Source organism: Rutilus rutilus, assembly GCF_951802725.1.
Source record: "Rutilus rutilus genome assembly, chromosome: 10".
Classification (NCBI taxonomy): Eukaryota; Metazoa; Chordata; class Actinopteri; order Cypriniformes; family Leuciscidae; genus Rutilus; species Rutilus rutilus.
This window is the reverse complement of record NC_140215.1, coordinates 41,390,872-41,413,266: the sequence shown is the minus strand read 5'-3', so window position 1 is coordinate 41,413,266 and position 22,395 is coordinate 41,390,872. Positions and strand designations below refer to the sequence as shown.

General features: G+C 41.6%; 3 protein-coding genes across 5 annotated transcripts in view; 2 read left to right on the top strand and 1 right to left on the bottom strand.

The window, feature by feature from the left end:
• The window catches only part of LOC311298339 (ladderlectin-like), a 166,963-nt gene that overhangs the window by 69,845 nt on the left and 74,723 nt on the right, over positions 1–22,395 (bottom strand). The gene's annotated exons all lie outside the window — the stretch shown is intronic.
• Positions 1,431–3,962, top strand: LOC311297783 (uncharacterized protein). The gene is made up of 3 exons (XM_084420218.1): positions 1,431–2,053; positions 2,655–2,804; positions 3,485–3,962. Exons 1-3 carry the CDS (start codon positions 1,678–1,680, stop codon positions 3,754–3,756), a joined length of 798 nt encoding a protein of 265 aa, XP_084276344.1. The 5' UTR covers positions 1,431–1,677; the 3' UTR covers positions 3,757–3,962.
• LOC311298335 (galactose-specific lectin nattectin-like) lies at positions 5,128–22,376 on the top strand. Of its 3 annotated transcripts, none has more exons than XM_084421159.1 (9): positions 5,128–5,305; positions 7,928–7,992; positions 8,408–8,493; positions 9,247–9,369; positions 19,667–19,826; positions 20,050–20,135; positions 21,359–21,481; positions 21,875–21,983; positions 22,096–22,376. In XM_084421159.1, exons 2-9 carry the CDS (start codon positions 7,935–7,937, stop codon positions 22,164–22,166), a joined length of 816 nt encoding a protein of 271 aa, XP_084277285.1. In that variant the 5' UTR covers positions 5,128–5,305; positions 7,928–7,934; the 3' UTR covers positions 22,167–22,376. The 3 variants fall into 3 exon arrangements, with proteins under 3 accessions (XP_084277285.1, XP_084277287.1, XP_084277286.1); XM_084421161.1 differs by lacking the exon at positions 5,128–5,305 and adding an exon at positions 5,334–5,373; XM_084421160.1 differs by lacking the exon at positions 5,128–5,305 and having other exon boundaries at positions 7,607–7,992.

Genomic DNA, 22,395 nt, shown 5'->3' with positions numbered 1-22,395 from the left:
CTAGGCCCTCTTGATAAGTAAACACAGATCATTTACTGGTATCCTTATCAGTACACTTGTCGTCCTCTAGGCCCTCTTGATAAGTAAACACAGATCATTTACTGGTATCCTTATCAGTACACTTGTCGTCCTCTAGGCCCTCTTGATCAGTAAACACAGATCATTTACTGGTATCCTTATCAGTACACTTGTCGTCCTCTAGGCCCTCTTGATAAGTAAACACAGATCATTTACTGATATCCTTATCAGTACACTTGTCGTCCTCTAGGCCCTCTTGATAAGTAAACACAGATCATTTACTGGTATCCTTATCAGTACACTTGTCGTCCTCTAGGCCCTCTTGATAAGTAAACACAGATCATTTACTGGTATCCTCATCAGTACACTTGATCTTTGAAGCAAGAAATATTAGACTTTATTTCACAAACAAAGCCGAGCACCTCCTGCAGGAGATCACTCCAGCTCAGTGGCCAGCTTCTCACAAATGGTAATACATTCTATAGATATTTTGAGAAATATTTTGTACCATGTTGACATTACTGAAATAGAATTCTCTGTTGCATCAGCATTCTGGCCGTTCAGGCTTCCAAAGTCCAAACCAAAGACACACACAGAGGAAATAATAGTGTACAAATATATAGCTAAATTACTTATTTTCAAAATTATAAAATCTTCAACAGATACAAGTAAATGTTGGTCTAATTATTTTATAGTTTCTATGCTGTTTATGTGTCAGAATATATGATAATATAACATAGGCTATAAGCTTATTTATAAAAAAATGTTAGTAAATGGACTTAAACTTCCTAAACCCTGTAGAGTAGTGTTCTGGGTTCAAACATTCTGACACGCAAAGTGAAGCATTCACGTGACTGGAAAGAAAGTGAGGCTTCGTTTTTCGTTGATCATGTGTTCCTCTGAAAACAATACGCGCTCCGGCACAGAGCTTCATGAGAGATTGCGCTGCGTACTCGATACACACTTTGAAGCTTCAGTGTCAAATGTAACATCACTACATTGGACTACGTGTCTGGATTATCCCTTTAATAAAAGCTGCCTTTGGATCTCCAACCTTTTGAGCAGTAGCGGTTTTAGGCACGGGCAAACCGGGCAATCTATAGTTATCTAAGTCAGTCACACCTCGACTTTCTTCCAAATAACGCACATTTCATTCATAATATTATAAATACAGGCCTCTATATTTCCTGCACATTTTTGTTTTTCTGAATGGTCTGAATAAAAATAGGTAATACAAAACGATTACTTGGTCACCACCACCAAGGTGAATTGGTTTAGTCTTGACTTCTGGTCGTGACTCGTGAGTGACAGTTGGTATGGGGGGGATCAGGGGAAATCTGTTGATTGTCGATGTCGAGTGCCAAATAATGGCGCGTTTCCACCGAGTGGTACGGTACGGGTCGGGTCGGGTCGGTACCCTTTTATTTGCGTTTCCACTGCCAAAAGTTGAGAATGGTACCAAAAAGCCGAACCGTACCGTACCACTTTTTGGGTACCCTTCCGTTGGGGTACCTAGCACAGTGGAACGGTACTAAAGGGTGGAGCTAGACTCACTGCAGAACGTTGATTGGTTGACAGAGAATCGTCATTTGCGCGTGCCGCAAGGGGAAAGACACAACACACGAGGCGCCATTTTTATATTACAACACCGTCGCAACAATGTCGCCGCGCAGCATAACTTTACCGTGGTCGACCCAGGAGGTGCAGACCTTCTTGGGTATCATCGGTGAAGAAAGGGTGCAAAGGGAACTCGATGGCATGGTGAGAAACGAAAAGGTTTTTCAGCATGTTTCTGAGAGGATGGCTGTCGAGGGTTACCAGCGGACGTCCGAGCAGTGCCGCATTAAATGCAAGAAACTGCGGAGTGACTATCGTAAGGTGAAAGACCACAACAGCCGGAGTGGTGTTCACAGAAAAAATTGGAAGTGGCTAGAAATGATGGACGCCATCTACGGGCACAGACCGGCGAGTTTGGGACGAGAAGGAGGCATCGATACGGCTACCTCGTTGCTGGAGTCGATGATGGAGCCTCCCGGTAAGTTTGTAATTGTGAAATATAACGTTAGTATACATCGATCACGGGAAAGCTTACGTTCAATGCACAACTTTTGTGCAAGTCTGTTGTTTGTCTGTCAGCCAGCCAGTGTGGTATCAACCGATCATTTGCAAGCTAGCAAAACGCTAACGTTAGTTTATTAGCCTGTGGTGGACGGAGTACATGTCCAGTAACGTTACTTGTAGCCTACAGATACCCTAATAAAATACAACTGTTTTATTACTAAACATATTCTACTAAATATATATTAAAGAGAGATGGGTCCAATGATATAGCTTAAGGAAAGAGTAAGAACTCCGTCTGAAAATTATTATGAAATATCAGAGCAAGGTGAAAATGTCCACATTCAATAGGCTTAAACAGTACAGTAATGTTGTGGGGTAAAAAGTACAATATTATGCTTTGGAATGTAGTGCAATAAAAGTTACTCTTTTACTCTTTTAAAAAAAAAATACTTATGTACATTATACAAAGTAAAAATGCTTTGTTTGGCTACCCACTTCTACGTTGTATGTTCTGTATTTATCTCAACCGCATTGTTGCCGTTTGTGTTATTAACGTGACTTTTGTAAATTTTCAGTTGAGCATCCTAGCTGTCAGGAGGAAATGGAGGCACTTGATGAGATTTCCACCCTTGAAAGCTCAAGTTCGCCTGCCAGGACATCAACCCCGACACCACCACCAGAATCTGCTCCATCAACTTCGAGTGAACCTCGGCGTATTACAATCGGTAAGACATGAACACCAGAGTGAAAAGAAATGTATAATACTGTAATAATATATACTAGAGGTGTAACAATATATCGTGCCATAATATATTTCGCAATACAAAAGCGCAACAATACGTATTGTGGATGTTGACAATATGTATCATGGATAGTTCTCCCAAAATAAAAATTACTGTGTGAGAAAAAAATCATGTTTTCAGAGTGTCAGTACTACATTAAATTACTATATAATGTTGCTTATGATGTATACTAATGCAATGGGGGAATATTTGTGGGTCCTCATAATGGCAAATGTCTTATTACCAGAACGTTAAGAATATTCGTCTAAAATAATTCAGTATTTTCAGCTTCAGAATCATGAATATTTTTATTCTGGTGTCACCATTGTCCTTGGGTTACAAGCACCAAGTCCAAGCCTATCCATTTAAACCCACAATGTAATATCCAAGTTTTCATTTTAATCGACAATAATTTTTTTTTTTTTACCTTTTATCATATGTCGTGGAGTATCGCAATATTGTATCATGAGTTCATTATCGTCATATGTTAATATATACATGTCCAATTTAGACATTGTATTGTAGTACTGTAGATATCTCCCCATAATATTGGTTGGCTCAAATCACAAGGATCAAAATGCTTCGCTAAACAAACCAACATTCCTGTCTCTTTTGCATTCCAGGCAAGAGGAAAAGGGGGCAACAGGATGTTCATGCGGCCCTGGTTGAGATGCAGGCAGCTGATGAGAAGCAGCAGGAGTGGTTGGAGAGGATGGAGGAACGCCGTGACCGGCGCTTCGAACTTATGCTGGAGGATGCACGTGAGGCAAGGCGGCATGAGGCTGAACTAACTCGCCAACACATGGAGCAGTCTGCAAGCTTCAATCAGGCCTTCCTCGGCACGCTCAGTCAGCTGGTGCAGGCGTTGAGTAGTCGCCCCAACCCTGTGCCATGATCCAGCCACTTGTGCTCTTTTGCACACAGCACTTTAGACTTGTTTACTTTTTTGGACTTGTTTAATTTTTTTGGACTTATTTAGTTTTTTGTTTGCACTCGTTTACTTTGTTTGCACTTTTAATTTTTGTTTGCACTTGTTTACAAAACCTTTTTTCTGTCGCACAGCTCATTTTTTTGTCAATAGCATTTGTTTGACTTTTTAAATTAAAGTACATTTTCATTACCTCATGTGTCCTGTGTTCAATGGCCATCTCACACAATTCCTCCCTTACCCATTCTATAAATTGAGGTCGTTTTATTAATGTTCCTGTCATCTGGTGTCAATGACATCTATTGTTTGCTACCTTGGCCATAATGGCCATTTGGGAGATTATGCTTGCCTTAAATACAAAATAGTTAGCAATGTGTTACTTTACATTTATTGCAAACAAAATCTGAATTTATTTATTTTTACAGTCATAGGTATTGCAGAGTAATAAGTCCTTTACCCCAAATATTATCAATTAATATTATAAATATTATAAATTGTTCCCTTATAATTACACGTGTACTTATAAAGTATGTACAATAATTACAGAAAGGTACGCTGTAAATTCGGTGTACTTACGCAGTACTTTCCGGGCTGTAATCATGAATTACTGCATAAATTATTTGTAATTTTCCATGTTTTTTAGCATAATAGGTCATAAGCTACATACCATGTAATATTAAAATAATTAGCCCTTAGTTGGGTAGCTTAGTTATGAAATACTGCATTTTATTTGTATTTTTCATGGTTGTTACTCCTTTATTCACCAAATATTATAAATTGTTCCCCTATAATTACATGTACACACTCTATAATTACCAAAAGGTATGCTGTAAATTATGTGTACTTGCGCAGTATTATCTTAAGCGTTACCAGATTGGCCATTTGATATAGTTACCCAAAATGAATTATACCTCATGTTTAAACACCATCTACATAAGAGGCAGCGGCAAAAATATTTCACAAAATATGAAGAGGCAGGGTAAAAGTAAAAAGGATTTATTCATGTCCATAAAATCAAAACTTAGCGTTTACACAGGTGTGCCTTTGCTATCTGTACAACAGATTTAACTGTTCAAATAACGCATCAGACCCTCGCGTACATCCCTGCCCTCCTCCTCTGCACCCTGTGCCAGTGGCACCACAGGCTCTGCAGCAACAGGTGTATCCCATTCGTGCTGGTAATCCTCTCCATGCCTTTCACAAAGATTGTGCAGAGCACAACAAGTCAACACCATGGACTTTCCTCTTCCCGCGCGATCGAATGACGTCAAGCTACTTTCCGTCATACACCACGCCTATCAAGTGACGTTATCACTACTTTCTGGAATACACCACGCCTATCAAGTAAGGGTACTGTTGGCGGTGGAAACGCTAGCCAAATCATGGTTAACAGACCCGACCCGTACCGACCCGTACCGTACCGTACCGTACCACTCGGTGGAAACGCGCCATAAGAGATGGACAAGAAAGGTCAAAGCCATCAGGTGTCCAATTTAGAAACGAGCGAAAGATAAAGGTATGCAGCTATGTTTTCTCTGTATGATTACGGTATCCATGTCATGAATGAAGGGGCAATATTAATTGGTGTGTATAACTCTTATTTGTTATCCTTTTTGCTATGATTCTTGCTATGCTTAACAATAATTCGGTTTTAACTCAAACACGAGATCTAATTTCACCATAATATTGTGCTTTGCAACAAAACTGTTACAAGTTCAGTTATTACACTGCAAAACATGCTTTTTTTACTTAGTATTTTTGTCTTGTTTCCAGTCCAAATATCAAACATTTCTTAAATAAAGATGCATAACGTTAACAAAGTGGTAAAATGACATAAGATATTAAGTCTTGTTTTCTTGGGAAATAAATGTATTTATTTATTATAATATTGGAAAAAATAATAATAATGGGGGGGTGTGCTCGAAGGGGGTCTCGCCCAGGGTGTAATTCAATGTAGAACCGCCACTGCTTTTGAGTGTTGGAGCAGTTCGTAACAAGTCTAACGCAGTATATGTACGTTTTTTTTTTTTTTTTTTTTTATTGATGTAGAGTAGAAGAGAAGAGAAAAGAAAAGAAAGTGTTAGCATTAATGGATCTCTTCACTCTTAAATTCCACTAACTGTGTAAAAACGTTTTTGTGATATATGGGAGTTTTTTTTAAATTGACCTGTTTCCATTGAGCGCATTTTCAATTCGCAATTTCTATTTGTGCAGTTTGAAGGGTAATGGAAACGCGGCTAGTGACAACAAAGAACAGCATATTGTAGAGAATGACAGTAACAACTCTACAACATCCTTTTTACTGTATGTTTGTTATAAACGTGTGCTCTTTAAAAAGTAATAACATGCGTACTGTTTGTTTGAACCGCGAGAGGCGTCAAATCTCAGACTACTCCTACATCTACGTCATACATCGCCAAGTGTTTCTCTGGTGGCGCAAGTCGACTTGTGTAGGCCGTCTGCTGGAAGCTAGTTATTTTAGTCGATAAGGTTTTAAATATGGATATTTTTACACTAACGCATCGCTTCACTTCAGAAGGCCTTTATCACCAGAGCCTGTGGAGCACTTTTATCATGGACAGATGCACATTTATCATGGATAGATGCACTTTTATCATGGACAGATGCACTTTTATGATGGACAGATTTACTTTATGATGAATAGTTGCACTTTTATCATGGATAGATGCACTTTTATCATGGATAGATACACTTTTATGATGGATAGATGCACTTTTATGATGGATAGATTTACTTTATGATGAATAGTTGCACTTTTATCATGGATAGATGCACTTTTATGATGGATAGATGCACTTTTTTCATGGATAGATGCACTTTTATCATGGATAGATGCACTTTTATGATGGATGCACTTTATGATGGATAGATGCACTTTTATGGACTTCCAAAGACATATACCCACTCATTGCCATTATAAAGCATGGAAGAGCCAGATTTTTTTTAAATATAACTGTATTCGTCTGAAGGAAGAATATCATATACATCTAGGATGACTTGAGGGTGAGTAAATCATGGGGTAAATTTCATTTTTGGGTGAACTATACCTTTAAATGAAGGCACAAGGCATTGTTTGTTGCCCACAGAACCCCTGATCCAGTTCAAGCTCACATTGCATGGGAAGTGTTTCCATCCTGTTTTCCTTCTCTCTGCTGTTGGTACTCATTCATTGAACCTGATAAACTGGCCTTTATTATCCACTGTTTCATTGGACTGAGCAAACATACCATGCTTACACTCCTCAGGGGTTTTTATTTACAGCATGTTTTATGGAAGAATCCAAATAAAGGTATCAAATATCTTTGATATCCATCCAATTCTCACTCCACCCAAATAACAAATTATACCTGGTGTAAAAGGAAGTATGTCAAAATGATCAATATTTATTGAAATATTATCCCATTTGTGATTTACATATAACATCTAGTATAAAAGTAGGGGGAAATGCATCATAGAGCATCACTGCAGCATTACTGACATTTTAACGGCACATTCTGAAATAAACATGCAAGTATTTTAACATCCCTTCATTTACGTGTATATTTTGTATTAAAACACTGGCAGATCTTTACACTAGTTTATAGCATAAAAAAAAGAGATTACGTTTATCCAAAACATGAAAATTCAGTCATGATATTCTTACCTTCATGCCGTTGCAAAGCTGTCAGATTTTCTTTCTTGCATGAAACACTAAAGAGGATATTTTGAGGAATGTTTCAGTGTCCATAGAATGGAAGTCAGTGCAGTTCATAATTGGACCCCATTGACTTCTTGTTGTTGTATCACAAAAGAAAGAAAAGCATACAGTTTAGGAACAGTATAGGGTGAGTAAATCATGATATTTTCATTTTTGAGTTGAACTATCTCTTTAAGTGAATAAAGTTCTGCCAGTGAAACAATATGTATAATTAACATTTATGTCTTAATATTTCATGCAGCTCATTAAGGCTACCTTCTTTTTATTTGATTTATTATTATAAAATAAGCCTAAGACACTGATTAAGTCCATTTATTTATATGTTGTGCATTTCAAATAGCTTTTTTCTTGCTTGGTATCTTTGTAGATATTCTTATGATGCACAGTCATATTTTACCATTGCTGCTGATTCATTCCCAGGTTTACCATGGAAAAGCTGACACTTCTGCTTCTCTTCATGACCTTCTCTCAGGGGGACGCAGCAGGTTACTACTAAAATAATTATTGTTATTACAGTGAGAGCAAAGAATACATTGTGGTGACCCACAAGTAAGACTGAAAGAGACATTCACCAAGGGACTATGTGTTATGATATACGAGTTCCGGGTTAACGTTGTTTGGCTGTTTTGACCTCACTCGCTGTACAGTGTGATACTGTAGATATATTGAAGTGGAGAGTAAAGCTGACTCGACGCGTCTCCGTCTCTTGTCTCCTCACTTATTGCACTCCACATCATTTTATATTTAATGTACTTATTTGAGAAACTTAAACAGTTTATGATATTTACCCAATAATAACTCTACTTAAAGTGTTTACATGACATGTTGTTGGGTTATTAAGCATAATCAATGATTGTGTATGTAAATACTCTCACTGTTTCTTGAATATTATATATACAGCTGATGGCTGCCCCACTGGATGGTCTGCATTTGGACTGAAATGTGTCAAATTCTTCGAAACACAACTTGACTGGATGTCAGCAGAGGTAATGTGCTACTTTTTGTTTATTGAAATTAGCTTTTTGTAAATAATAATAAAGTAGTATAACTTAAATAAGCAACACAAATCTGCAAATGAGAAATGACCAAACTTGCAACAGTAACCACATTTACACCCACTTGGCTCATGACTTTATTAGACCAATGTACACAATTGCGCCATCAGCCCATATCATGAAGCAGAGATAAGGCTGTGATATTAGAGATAGACTATACTACTGCCCTAATGAAAGCCGAGCAAATATAGCGTTATTAATTCATGTGCGTCCATACTCTCAGTGGTGCACAAATTAAATAAGTTATAGTATACATAAACCTTAAAAGTTTCATGGGCTCACGCGAAAGTCTGTAAATGTTTTTTTGTTGTTGTTGCAAAGGTCCAAACTCAGTCCTGGAGGGCCACTGTCCAGCAGAGTTTAGCTCTAGCCTGCCTCAACACACCTACCTGGAAGTTTCTAGAATGCCTATTAAGACCTTGATTATCTGGTTCGTGTGTTTAATTGGGGTTGGAGCTAAACTCTGCAGGACAGTGGCCCTCAAGGAGCAGGATTGGACATCCCTGCTTCAGAGGCTCCATAAAATACTGATTAAGAACAAGTTTTGTTTTTTGAAGTGCAGATCACATTTGGAAAAACACATCTGTAATGCTGAGGAATACTTCATTTACCATTATTAATGTTACAAATTACTAAAATAATTAGTTTTGATTGATGATATTAAAATGTAATCTGCCTTTTCAGAAGTCCTGTCAAACTTTTGGTGGAAATCTTGTATCGGTGCACAGTAAAGCTGAAAACGAGCTTCTGCTGAACATGGTGCCTGGTACGACAACAACTTGGATTGGTGGCCATGATGGTGTAAAAGTAAGTGGTTATGCAGATGAAAAAACATTTAATTATTTTTACATTTTAGTTAAGTTACTTTTCATATTGTGACATGGGCAGGGGTATGTGTTGTCTTTGGACACTTGGGATGTTGTGAGCCTCTACGCTTGTTATACAACATGACTGTTCCACACGGCGAGTCAGTGGCAGAGAAAGGAGATTGAAGCGTTTATTGTTTGTGCACGTAACGTCAAACGTGACCGACTGAAAGGGAACTTAAATATGCAAGAAACAGTGGCTGGTCTGCCCCTTTAACAATAAAGAAAACATGCACGTTAATACACATCAATACAACCCGCAATAAAAGAGAACGAACAAACGTACTCGGTTACTAACGTAACCTCGGTTCTCTCTAGAGAGAGGAACGAGTACTGCGTAGAATACGCTAGGGGAAAATCCTTTTCCACGAGAATACTGAAGCCAAAAAATTATCCTTTAATTTTGTATTAATGTAAAACGCGTTGCGGCAGCATACAGACATAGGCGAGGCAGCTCGCGCGCCTATTGGCTGGTCCGCTGGCAACTGCTTAAGCCTATCGAGCGAGACCTAGAGTGACGTCAGACCCAATGAGGGTGCTTCGCGCCCTCTTGCGTCACGTCCCGCCGAAACGGGCGTGGCTTAGGTCTATAAATACCGCTCGCAGGCCTTATATCTCTGGTTTTTCATAGTCGAAGCAACCAGAGCGCGTGCATGCACGGCAGGATACGCAGTACTCATTCCTCTCTCTAGAGAGAACCGAGGTTACGTTAGTAACCGAGTACGTTCTCTTACGAGAGATTCTCTCGTACTGCGTAGAATACGCTAGGGGAACCTACTGTAAAACGCCGTGCGTGCTGGGATCTGATACTATAGACTCAAGGGTGACAGCCCGGAGTTCATACAGTACACAATCACCCAGGGGACTCACAGGGAATCCTGGAAGAGGAGGGGTTTAGCCACTTTCTTCCTTTATGGCAGCATAGAGCAAGGACTGCAATACTCAAATAGCTGCATAACTGACAGCGTCAGTTCATGAGATTTGGCCATACTAGACCGACAGTAGTCTGGCCTGTAGTGCGGGAACCTCTAGGTTATAAAACCTTATAAATGTAGACGGAGAGGCCCAGCCTGCCGCCATACAAATATCTTGCAAGGCAATCCCACTTGACCAGGCCCACGATGAAGCCATGCTTCTCGTGGAGTGCGCTTTGACACCCAGCGGGCACTGCATGCCCTTGGTTGTGCAAGCTAGCGCTATTGCGTCCACTACCCATCTGGATAGGGTCTGTTTCGAAGCGGCTAGTCCCTTAGAATGCCCGCTGAACGAAACAAAGAGCTGCTCCGTCTGTCAGAAAACAGACGAGCGAGACACATAAGCTCTTAACGCCCTGACTGGGCAAAGGGAGCTTTCGTCCATATTTCCTTCAGTGACCGGCAGAGTAGACAGGGAGATGACCTGTGCTCTGAACGGTGTATTGAGGGATTTAGGAACATAACCGTGCTTAGGTTTGAGTATAACTCTAGAGTCATTCGGCCCAAATTCCATGCACGTCGCGCTTACTGAGAGCGCATGTTAGTCCCCTATGCGCTTCACTGAAGCGAGAGCCAGAAGAAACGCCGTCTTGAAAGACAGGTGTGTAAGATCAATCTTCTGCAAGGGCTCGAATGGATGACCTTTCATGGCTTCCAGTACCGTAGAAAGGTCCCATATAGGGACTGTGGGAGGTCTGGGAGGATTCAGTCTCTTAGCTCCTCTAAGGAAGCGAATGACTAAATCGTTCCTTCCAATAGACTGGCCAAGCGTGTCGAAGAGAACACTGCTATGGCCGCTACATAGACTTTGAGCGTGGAAGGGGACCTGCCCTTATCCAACAGCTCCTGTAGGAAGGAGAGAACCTCCGTCACACCGCAATGCAGGGGTGACACACTGTAGATTTAAAAATCTTGCTTTCCCCTGTTGGTTGATTTCATGGAAACAGACACCAGTGATTTTGCCAAGATATCTCTTATTTATTTTATATAAGACATAGGAAAAAGAGACAATGGATAAAACGAAGGTCGTGATTCAGCTTCGCAGTCATCTTCCATCTCTTTCTGCTTTTTCGGACAGAAGGGCTTGGTTTTTATAGCCAACATCTCGTCATCTCTCTGCCATAGACAAAGACTATCAGTTATTGTATATGTTGACCAGAAAACTGCATTATCAGAAAAACACATGATGTGAAACACATGACTATAATGTAACTAAAACAGTACATCACCAGAGAAACATGTGGTTCCCATTAACAATGTATCTCCTTATGCTATGCTTGGTAAACACTGCACAAACATTTCAGTCTAACTCCAACACACTCAAAGTCTCACAAAGTCTCTCCTCCATGATTCACAAAATACAATTGATTACAAATGATTATAAATGTATATAAAAATTATAACACAGATACATAATACTACTGATTAATAATACTACTGATTATGAATATTAATAAAAAGTAATAATAATACTAAAAACAATATTAGATAAAAATTTTAGTCTTCACACACCACGAGCTGTGCACCAGCTAGAGAACACTGACCATTTTGAGGCATAGAGACGTCGCGTAGACGGAGCTCTGGCCTGTGTGATAGTGTTTAACACTCCCTGTGGGAGGTCAGCGGGTACCCGTTGATAGCCCACACATGGAGGGACCACAGCTCTTGGGTGAGGATGCCAGATCGAGCCGTTGGCTTGAGAGAGGAGATCCCTCCTCAGAGGCACTGGCCACGGGGTGGTGCTCGCTAACTGCATCACAATTGGGAACCAAGGTTGGCTCATCCAAAGTGGGGCTACAAGCAGCACTGAGCATCCTTCTTCCCTGACCCGTTCTACCACCTGAGTCAGGAGGGAGACGGAGGGAAAAACGTAGAGAGGACGGCGAGGCCACTCGTGGGTCAGCGCGTCCTTGCTCTTCGAGAAAAATTCTGGACAGTGAGCGTTTTCTTGAGACGCGAACAGGTCTACTTCCGCTCTGCCGAATTTCTTCCACAGCAGCTGGACTGTCTGTGGGTGCAAAGACCATTCCCCTGTCGGAACCTGGTTCCTGGACAGTCTGTCTGGTCCTATATTTAGGAGCCCTGGCACGTGCGCCGCTCTCAGCGAGAGCAGGTTGCTGCGGGCCCATATCAGGAGGCGCTTGGTTAGCCTGTACAGAGTCAGGGACCTGAGGCCGCCCTGGCGATTTATGTAGGACACCACTGAGACGTTGTCTGAACGTATTAGCACGTGGTGTCCCTTTATGAGGGGACAAAAGCGCGTGAGCGCTTTGCTCACTGCCAACATTTCGAGGCAGTTGATATGTAAGAGCTTCTCCTGCTTTGACCATTGGCCAAAAAGCGGTCTGCCCTCGAGCAGTGCTCCCCATCCCGAGGTGGATGCGTCCGTGGACACCACCATCACTCTCGAGGAAGTCCCCAGGCTTACACCTGATTGGTACCAGTCTTTTGCCTCCCAAGGTTTCAAAGCTGCAATGCACGCTTGATTGACCTTGAAGCGAAGCCGACCGGAGGCCCACGCTGTGCGTGGTACTCTCTTTCTGAGCCAGAACTGCAGTGGGCGCATGCGCAGAAGGCCCAACTGGAGAACTGAAGATGCTGAGGCCATCAGACCTAGCATCCTTTAAAATGTTTTGAGAGGGACTATCGCGCCGCAGCGGAACGAGCCGGCTGCGCGCCGAATGTCCAGTGTGCGCTGAGATGACAGGCGTGCTGTCATTAGCAGCGAGTTCAGCTCTATTCCCAGAAAAGATATAATCTGACTGGGGAATAGCGAGCTCTTTTCCCAGTTCACTGTGAGACCGAGATTCTCGAGGTGATCGAGTAAAATGGTCCTGTGCTCTACAAGCTCCGAGTGAGATTGGGCTAGAATCAGCCAGTCGTCCAGATAGTTCAGCACTCGTATACCCCGTAGTCTGAGGGGTGCGAGCGCTGCGTCCATGCACTTCGTAAATGTACGGGGTGCCAGGGACAAGCCGAAAGGCAGGACTGTGTACTGATATGCCTGGCCCTCAAAGGCGAATCTCAAAATTGCCTGTGACGTGACGCTATCTGTATTTGAAAATACGCGTCCTTCTTGGGCACCAGGAAGTCTCTGCTGTAAAGCCCCCCTTCGCTTTGAGCTTGAGATAGGGGTTCTATAGCCCCTTTGCTCAACAGTTTCAGAATCTCGGCTCGAAGTAGATGAGCTACTTTCGATTCTACCGTGGTCTCGACGCGCGCCATGAAGCGGCGACGGCGAAACTGCAGCGAATAGCCTTCTTTATGATGTTCAGCACCCATCTCGAAACCCCGGGAAGCTTTTCCCACGCAAGTGCGCGAGTAGCTAGGGGCTGGATGCGAAGCACGCTCTGATCGGCTCGCGATACAGCGGCTTTTGTGTGCTGGGACATAAGCGTCGCGCTCATGACATCTGAGGCAGGGGGCGTGCTGATAACAGCGGGCAGAATGCTCGCGCTCGACTCCTCTGCAGTGTCTAACTGAGAGGGGGAGGGCTGGGCTAGTTTCATGTCTGTGTGTGGGCGTGGGCGCAGAGCAGCGGGCACATACACCACTTTTACAGCATTGCTCGCGTGAGCAGACCGTATGCATACTGGTCCTGTATTTACAGAGACCATGAGACATGTGGGAAGTAGCGTTTGTGGGCACTGGGTAGCGGGCACGTTTGCTACGTTTAAAGCGCAATCGATCTGAGTCGATTTTATGTGCGCGAGCCCTGTGTGAAGGGCTGTGCTTGTGTGTAGGAATGGGCACTGAGTAGTGGGCATTTTTTCTACACATGAAAACACCATCGGCCGTGGCCGGGACACCAGAAAATACACTCTTTAAGGGATTTATCTGGGTAGCCGTAAAAATGGCTTTTTTTGTGCAGGCAAGCGGGCAATGGAACCGGCTTGTTGGCTGCTAAATACGCTGGACCAGTCACATTTTTTGGAACTGGACGAGCGGCAAGGTTTGGGTGCAGGTGAGGGGGTTGTACAACGCACTCGTTGGCTGCAAAATACACATCTGCAGTCGCCTCTTCAGGGAACTGACAGAGCGAGCATTGACGGCATAATTTTATTTGCCGGTAGATCCGGGATCGAACACGGGTCTCTCGTGCAGAAGTCTGTGAATCTGCCACTGGCCCACAGGGGAAGACACATAGGATTTCAGTCAGCGCGAGTATTATCAGAGAGCGGCAACATGCTGGCGTTTGTTTGCAGGCGTGCGTGTAACAACAGGCTCGCTCACTGCAATAAAGACATTTCCAGTCGCCTGAATTTCAGAGGGGAATGAGAAATGTGTGAGAAATTGAGATCGGCCCGGCCGCAGCGGGACTAGAACACTCTTTTCTCCTTTCTCCTGACGCACGGGAACCATAGAAACGGTGTCTGGGTGCAGGCGAGCGGGTTGTACAACGCGCTCGTCGGCTGCAAAATGCACGTCTGCAGTCGCCTTCCAGGGAACTGACAGAACGAAGCATTGGCGGCATAATTTATCTGCCGTTAGACCGGGATTCGAACACCGGTCTCCCGTGTGAAAAAACCTAGGATTCCGCCACTGAGCCACAGGGGGGAAACACAAAGGCCTTTAGATGCACGAGCATATAAAGAGCGTCAACATGTTTTCTTCGGCGTTTGCTTGCAGGCGTGCGTGTATTAAAAAACAGGCACGTTTGCTGCAGTATAGACATTTCCAGTCGCCTGATCAGGGAACTGAGACATGTGTGAGAAATGAGGTCAGTCCAGTCTCGACGGGACTGTAAACACTTTTCTCCTTTCGCCAGTGACGCATGGGAACCATAGAAACGGTGTCTAGGTGCAGGCGAGCGGGTTGTACAACGCGCTCGTCGGCTGCAAAATGCACGTCTGCAGTCGCCTTCCAGGGAACTGACAGAACGAAGCATTGGCGGCATAATTTATCTGCCGTTAGACCGGGATTCGAACACCGGTCTCCCGTGTGAAAAAACCTAGGTTTCCGCCACTGAGCCACAGGGGGGAAACACAAAGAAATTCAGATGCACGAGCATATAAAAGAGCGTCAACATGTTTTCTTCGGCGTTTGCTTGCAGGCGTGCGTGTATTAAAAAACAGGCACGTTTGCTGCAGTATAGACATTTCCAGTCGCCTGATCAGGGAACTGAGACATGTGTGAGAAATGAGGTCAGTCCGGTCTCAACGGGACTGTAAATACTTTTCTCCTTTCGCCGGTGAGTGACGCGTGAATGGGGCGCAGGGGTAGGGTAGCTTTCTTGTAACGTAAAGAAAAACTAACCCCGACCATCCGCTTCCAGCCTCCCTTGTGAGCAGCGCAGTTTGCGCGGCTCGAACAGAGGGAGAGAGAAAGCCAGCCCCGTGACGGTCCGCTCCAGACATCCCCTGTGAACGGCGCGGTTGCGCGGCTCGAACAGAGGGAGAGCGGGTATCGTCCCCCAAGCAGGCAAGGCAAGCGGGCGAACCGGCGAGCTTTGCGGCTTGGAAGGGCGGAGAAGCAGTCTCGGAGAAGGATGCCAGGTGAGTCCTCAGAGTCACCATAGGCAGTACCTAGCTCGCAGTGAGGGCAGTCGCCGTCAGCGAGCGCGAGAACTGCGTGATCCTCAGGAAAGGGGCGTCTTGAAAAAGACGCCCGGCTCTTTTAGTGCAATGAGAGTGCGTGTCGCGGCAGCGAGCACACACAAGGCACAGTAGAAGAGAAAGGATATAACGCCGGATTAGCGCAGCAGGAAGGCGATGAAGGCGGCGCGGCCAGCAGCTTCTCGACTCGTCCCGCTGAAGTGCTTCTTCAACAGCGCGGCTTCTTCTCGGATCCAGCGATGTGAGTTGCTTCGCTGAAGGATGAAAAATCAGAGATATAAGGCCTGCGAGCGGTATTTATAGACCTTAGCCACGCCCGTTTCGGCGGGACGTGACGCAAGAGGGCGCAAAGCGCCCTCATTGGGTCTGACGTCACTCTAGGTCTCGCTCGATAGGCTTAAGCAGTTGCCAGCAGACCAGCCAATAGGCGCGCGAGCTGCCTCGCCTATGTCTGTATGCTGCCGCAACGCGTTTTACATTAATACAAAATTAAGGATAATTTTTTGGCTTCAGTATTCTCGTGGAAAAGGATTTTCCCCTAGCGTATTCTACGCAGTACGAGAGAATCTCTCGTAAGAGAACAAAACATACTTTAGCGAAAGTACAACTGCAGCACAGTTACCCAATCTCAGCTCTCAATCCCCAAACATGACAGATAAAGGTACGGATATTCAGCATTCCAACATGGCCGTCAGCCCATTGAAGGGACCGCAGCAATAAATGTTTGTCTGCTTCCCAGACAGAGAATAAAAACCTCTAAATAAATCAGCCTATATGAAAGGGCACAGAGGCTGCACGTCATTGCAGAGTTGTGAACTTTTGCAGTGTGTTTCTGTATTTGGTTGTGTTGTGAGTATTTGGAGCACACATGTGTTGTGAAACTGATAGAGATGTTTTCTTAACCCTCTGAGGTCGGCAAACTTGCCCCCGCGTTTTGCTGGATTTTTTTCACATAGCAGCAACATAAACTTAAAAAAATCTGTCATTTACGGTCATATTAATAAAATAAATACATGAGTATAAACTATAGAGGGTCTTCTTTTTTTGTGTACACTCACATTAACATCAAAACCTTGTTTTTATTTTTAAATAAATAAAATAAACAGGGTGCGCTTTCAGCTCACTCTGTCTCCGCAAAAATCTTTCTGAAACAAGTCTGGAAAATGAACTGAAACTCAGCTAATACTTATCACACAACCATGAAACATGCGTCTAAAGAAAGCTTTAAATTTCTACTTTTAAATAAAACAATTCACATTCAAAACAAATATTCTCCTGCAATGTAATCTGTATGAAACTAAAGAGAAGTACAGTTTCTCCCGTCTCACCTAATTATCGGTAATGAGTTCACACCCACTCGCAGAGCGCGCTATTCATAAGATAATGAGCTGAGGTGATCTATGCAAAATAAGGTAAACGCCCCCTGAAATGCCTTAAAACCAGCAAGTTTCATTTATTCACTTTCCTGTGCTGTTGGAAGATGACACGAGTTCAAATTTTGCTCAGAAGAAGAGCAGGACTCTGACGACGAACGTTTGTATTTTGAGCGACGAACGTTGAGCGACTTGATCCAGCCGTGGATAATATTTCGGGTGAGTAAGTCTTTTTAAATGTACTTGCATTAGTTGACACATGTTCGCATTTATGAGGAAAAAACAATATTACGTGACAGTTCTCCATTATGGACGCGAGCGCTCTGAAGCAGCACTAAAAGACTTTCAAACTTTCACAGAGACCTCAAAACAGAAAGCACAAATCCATTATTTAAAACGAATTTCGTTTTGTATTAATTGTATCTTAATTTTAATATTATTTTCATTAACAAATTTCCTGGATTTAATACATAATAAGTAATTAGGCTAGCAATCACAACATAATAAGGTGCTTGAACTGGAGATCATCATGAACCAGACCGTAGCCTACTCACCTCGCAGGTCTAAAAAATGTGAAATATATTTACAGAAAGCTGGTTCTAAACAAAACCATCCAAAACAAAAAAACTATGTAGCCTAATAAATGTGCATTTCTCTGGTGCGTTCACTAGCCTACTGCGAAGATCGCGAGTCAATAGCCTATCGTCAACTTCATCTTTGCCAGAAGTTAATAAACAATTAAAATGTCTTATTGCAATATTTTACATATTCATAATCATTATTTTTGCTGGATCTTTGAGACAGCTTTTTAGGTTTATGGCGTTTTGGAAAAGAGCTCTTCACGTACAAACACCGTTTCACTAAGGCACAGCGGCCCTTCAGCACATAAGAGAAAGAAAAAAAGAGAAAAAGCACGGACTTACTATTACGAAACTTTGATGTGGTTGAACAGGTGAAACAGTCACAAATTCCTCAGCGCGTCCTCCTCTGATTGCTGTGTTCTGACTGAAAAAGTGCGTGCAGGAGCACATGCGCAAAACGTAGGTTTGTAAAATGTCCTTTTTTTTAAAATGACATATGATAAAATAAAAATAATTCATATATCATTTTACAAAACGGTTTTGCGCATGTGCTTCTGCGCGCACTATTTTGAATTTATGTAACGTTTTTGACGACACGGGACCATGGGCTGGGCCACTCGGAGGTTGCTTCCGGGAATAGTAGGCTACTGCCCTACAGTATTAAAAGTCGCATTTGATTTATAACATATTATTGTTTATAAGGTTATAGTGTGCGTTATTTGTTTTCTCTTTAACTTCTTTCAGCTCTTTTCATGTTTGGGGGGTCGGATTGTACAAGTTACTTTTGTTTATCGCTCACAATTGCTTTGTTTATAACAGACTGATTATTTTTTTTATTTTGGTCACATTTGATTTGCTTAGAGCAAATTTAGAACATTATGTTCCTCCACATAGAGGAATTACAATAAAACAGATTGAAAAACAAAACCTCCTCTACTTCTTTTGTTCAGGCTGCGATGGGCCATTAGTCATTGGGGGGGGGGGGGGGGGGGGGGGGGGGGGTGTCTATGTCACACCCCTGGTCTGAATCTCATTAATATTTATAGCCATTACCACTCCCATGCATAAACCTCTTCTGACAAAAAAACTGTTTTACAACGTTTAAATCAATGTATTGTTTTATGAGAACGATTAGGCAGGATGATTTTCACATCATTTTGAAGAAAAAATCCTAGGCAACAACATCCATTTGTCAAAAGTCTTGTGGACACATATTTACTATATGTTTTGTGGTTTTATTTCAGCAACTTTCATTTTTATTTTTTCAAATAACCACGCATAAACATTATTCTCTAAAAAACACAAATATTTACAAGCATGTTGATCAGATATTATGGTAGCCCTGTTTGTGCTTTATAGAGTGAATTTACACCTATGCCATTAACATGTTTATAAATAACTGAAAAAACAACAAATGTCAGAGCATGTCAGAACACCTCCAGGGCCCAGAAAACCCCTCAGACTCCAGAGGGTTAATTTGTGGGTGTTTCTATTTGCATGGAGGAGGGGTGCAGGGAGCGGGAAGCACTGGAAGGCACTGAAAAACATGTTATATAAGATGTTTGAGATGTTCCACCAATAGAAAGAAGGCCCCGAAACAGATGTTTTTAACGGTGGCGATATCACGAGGAGGGGCAAGATATGAGGATGCCCATTGGGTACCAAACGATAAGAACAAGGTATAAGACATGAAGTCTGGCAGTGGTAACTTCAGATTAATGGCTGGCATATCACTTTGTTGATTGTTCAATAAAGTTATTTCTTCTGAGACCTGGAACTTCGACACTGAGAGCTTCCTTTGAGACCCGAACCAAAAAGACTTTGAATTTGCCACAACAATTCATTCCCAGGTTTACCATGGAAAAGCTGACACTTCTGCTTCTCTTCATGACCTTCTCTCAGGGGGACGCAGCAGGTTACTATTGAAATAATTATTGTTATTACAGTGAGAGCAAAGAATACATTTTCTATTCTTCCAAGAAGTTATGCACTTATTTGAGTAACTTAAACAGTTTATGATATTTACCCAATAATAACCCTATTTAAAGTGTTTACATGACATGTTGTTGGGTTATTAAGCATAATCAATGATTGTGTATGTAAATACTCTCACTGTTTCTTGAATATTATATATACAGCTTATGGCTGCCCCACTGGATGGTCTGCATTTGGACTGAAATGTGTCAAATTCTTCGATACACCACTTGACTGGATGGCAGCAGAGGTAATGTGCTACTGACATCACTATTATTGTTATGAAACATATGTTTATGCATAAATTTGAGGTTGAAATGTCATTTTCTGAAGTTATACAGAGAAATATCAAGAATTCAGACATTCTGATTTCTTGATAGTGAATCTGATCTGAACTGAAGAATCTGATCATCAAATAAATATTCTTATATTTTTGTTTATTGAAATGAGCTTTAAATAATAATAATAATAATAATAATAATAATAAGTAGTATAACTTAAATAAGCAACACAAATCTGCAAATATTGAAGAAATCTTGAGAAATGCCCAAACTTGCATCAGTAACCACATTTACACCCTCTTGCCTCATGAGTTATTCCAGGGGTTTTGAAGAAATGTTTGGATCCTCCTTTGGGTATTATTTCATCTTTAAATACACTCACAATAATGAGCCACTCGCACTTCTGGTGTAAACGTAACATGTTCATAAGTTCATTTAAAAAATACAGTCTATATAGAAATGATTGGTGCATAATAATGTTCACTGAAAAATAAATCTGTAGAATTTAAACATGTTTTTTGTATTGAATTGCTCATGCAGAGATGTATTGGCTCGTATGGTCATGTGATGCATCATGAGCAAGAGTCCTGCATGTCACTATGTAAACGGCAGTGGCCCTCAGCTCTGTTTAGTGACACGTCCGTGTCCTGACAATACATGACACCTCTCAGGATGTGCTTCTAATGTTATATTTGCACAGTTTTTAAAGTCTGCAAAGAATCATAAATACGGACAGAACGGCATGATGGGAAATCTGAAAAACCTCTGTGTTTGGCGTACAATATTCAGGGATAAACACTTTTTATTAGCCCAATGTACACTATTGTGCCATCAGCCCATATCATGAAGCAGAGATAAGGCCGTGATATTAGAGATAGACTATACTACTGCCCTAATGAAAGCCACATGTTAAGCAAATATAGTGTTATTAATTCATGTGCATCCATACTCCTGTCTTCTTCATAGTAAAATGGCAGTGCCGCACAAATGAAATAGGTTTCTGCGCATGCAAAAGTCTGTACATTTAAAAAAAAATTGCAAAGGTCCCTTTAGTTTAGTTTTTCACAGTGCAGATCACATTTGGAAAAACATCTGTAATGCTGAGGAATACTACATTTACCATTATTAATGTTACAAATTACTAAAATAATTAGTTTTGATTGATGATATTAAAAACAATCTGCCTTTTCAGAAATCCTGTCAAACTTTTGGTGGAAATCTTGTATCGGTGCACAGTAGAGCTGAAAACGATCTTCTGCTGAACATGGTGCCTGGTGCGACACGAACTTGGATTGGTGGTCATGATGCTGTAAAAGTAAGTGGTTATGCAAATGATAAAACATTTAATTATTTTTATTATTTAAATGTACAAGAATAACAGAATGAACCAGGCTTATATAGGGTGAGCTAAACAGGATAATGAGACACAGCTGAAAACAATGAGTGCTGATGAGTCCCTGCAGAGAATTATGGGAAATGTAGTTAGTTTGTGAGGGTCACAATAGTCTGATGTGGAGTGCCCTCTGGTGGCTCTCAAGGGCACTCCAGCTGGTGATCGAAACAGTCAGATGGACGCAATATGAATTTGGGCACAAATATTTTATAAAAAGGAAAAATTTTCATCAATTGCAAGAAGTGAGTGTGTAAACAACAAATGAACTTGTGAAATGAGTTTCAGAACTTTCTAATCACTCCATTCACTCTTTAGGACGGACAGTGGATGTGGGCTGATGGATCTGTCTTTGATTACATCAACTGGTGCAGTGGACAACCTGACAATTATGAAAATAATGAGAGCGTTCTGGAAATAAACTTTGGTATGAATATAACAGATTTCTTCAAACTAATTAAATATAAAGTTAATTGCATTAATAAAAGTGTCTTTGATTCATAAAAATAATCATGTATTTATTGTTTATCTTATTCTAGGTAACCACTGCTGGCATGACAATAGCAAAGATGCCAAACTTGCTTATATTTGTGAAAGACCTCTTGAATAAAAGTCATTCTGCCCACAAGTTCATTGATTGAACATGCATTAAAACATTTTCTGAATTTATCTTTACTACAGAAATCTTTTTTTTTAAAGGGAACCTACTTAATTGATGACAATTTAAGTGTAATAGAAACATACAGCATCTCCATTATGTAAATCTGAATTTCAACCTCTTTTTAACTTTAATTTCTCCAATCAATAAAAGCATTAAAAAGGGTTTTGTTGTGTTTTGT

Excerpts from the sequence above, each read along its gene's own strand:
- LOC311297783 (XM_084420218.1), top strand. The coding sequence starts at position 1,678 with ATGTCGCCGCGCAGCATAACTTTACCGTGGTCGACCCAGGAGGTGCAG. Across the intron at positions 2,054-2,654 it reads GTCGATGATGGAGCCTCCCG|TTGAGCATCCTAGCTGTCAG; the intron begins GTAAGTTTGTAA and ends GTAAATTTTCAG. Across the intron at positions 2,805-3,484 it reads ACCTCGGCGTATTACAATCG|GCAAGAGGAAAAGGGGGCAA; the intron begins GTAAGACATGAA and ends TTTGCATTCCAG.
- LOC311298335 (XM_084421159.1), top strand. The coding sequence starts at position 7,935 with ATGGAAAAGCTGACACTTCTGCTTCTCTTCATGACCTTCTCTCAGGGG. Across the intron at positions 8,494-9,246 it reads TTGACTGGATGTCAGCAGAG|AAGTCCTGTCAAACTTTTGG; the intron begins GTAATGTGCTAC and ends CTGCCTTTTCAG. Across the intron at positions 19,827-20,049 it reads CTCTCAGGGGGACGCAGCAG|CTTATGGCTGCCCCACTGGA; the intron begins GTTACTATTGAA and ends TTATATATACAG.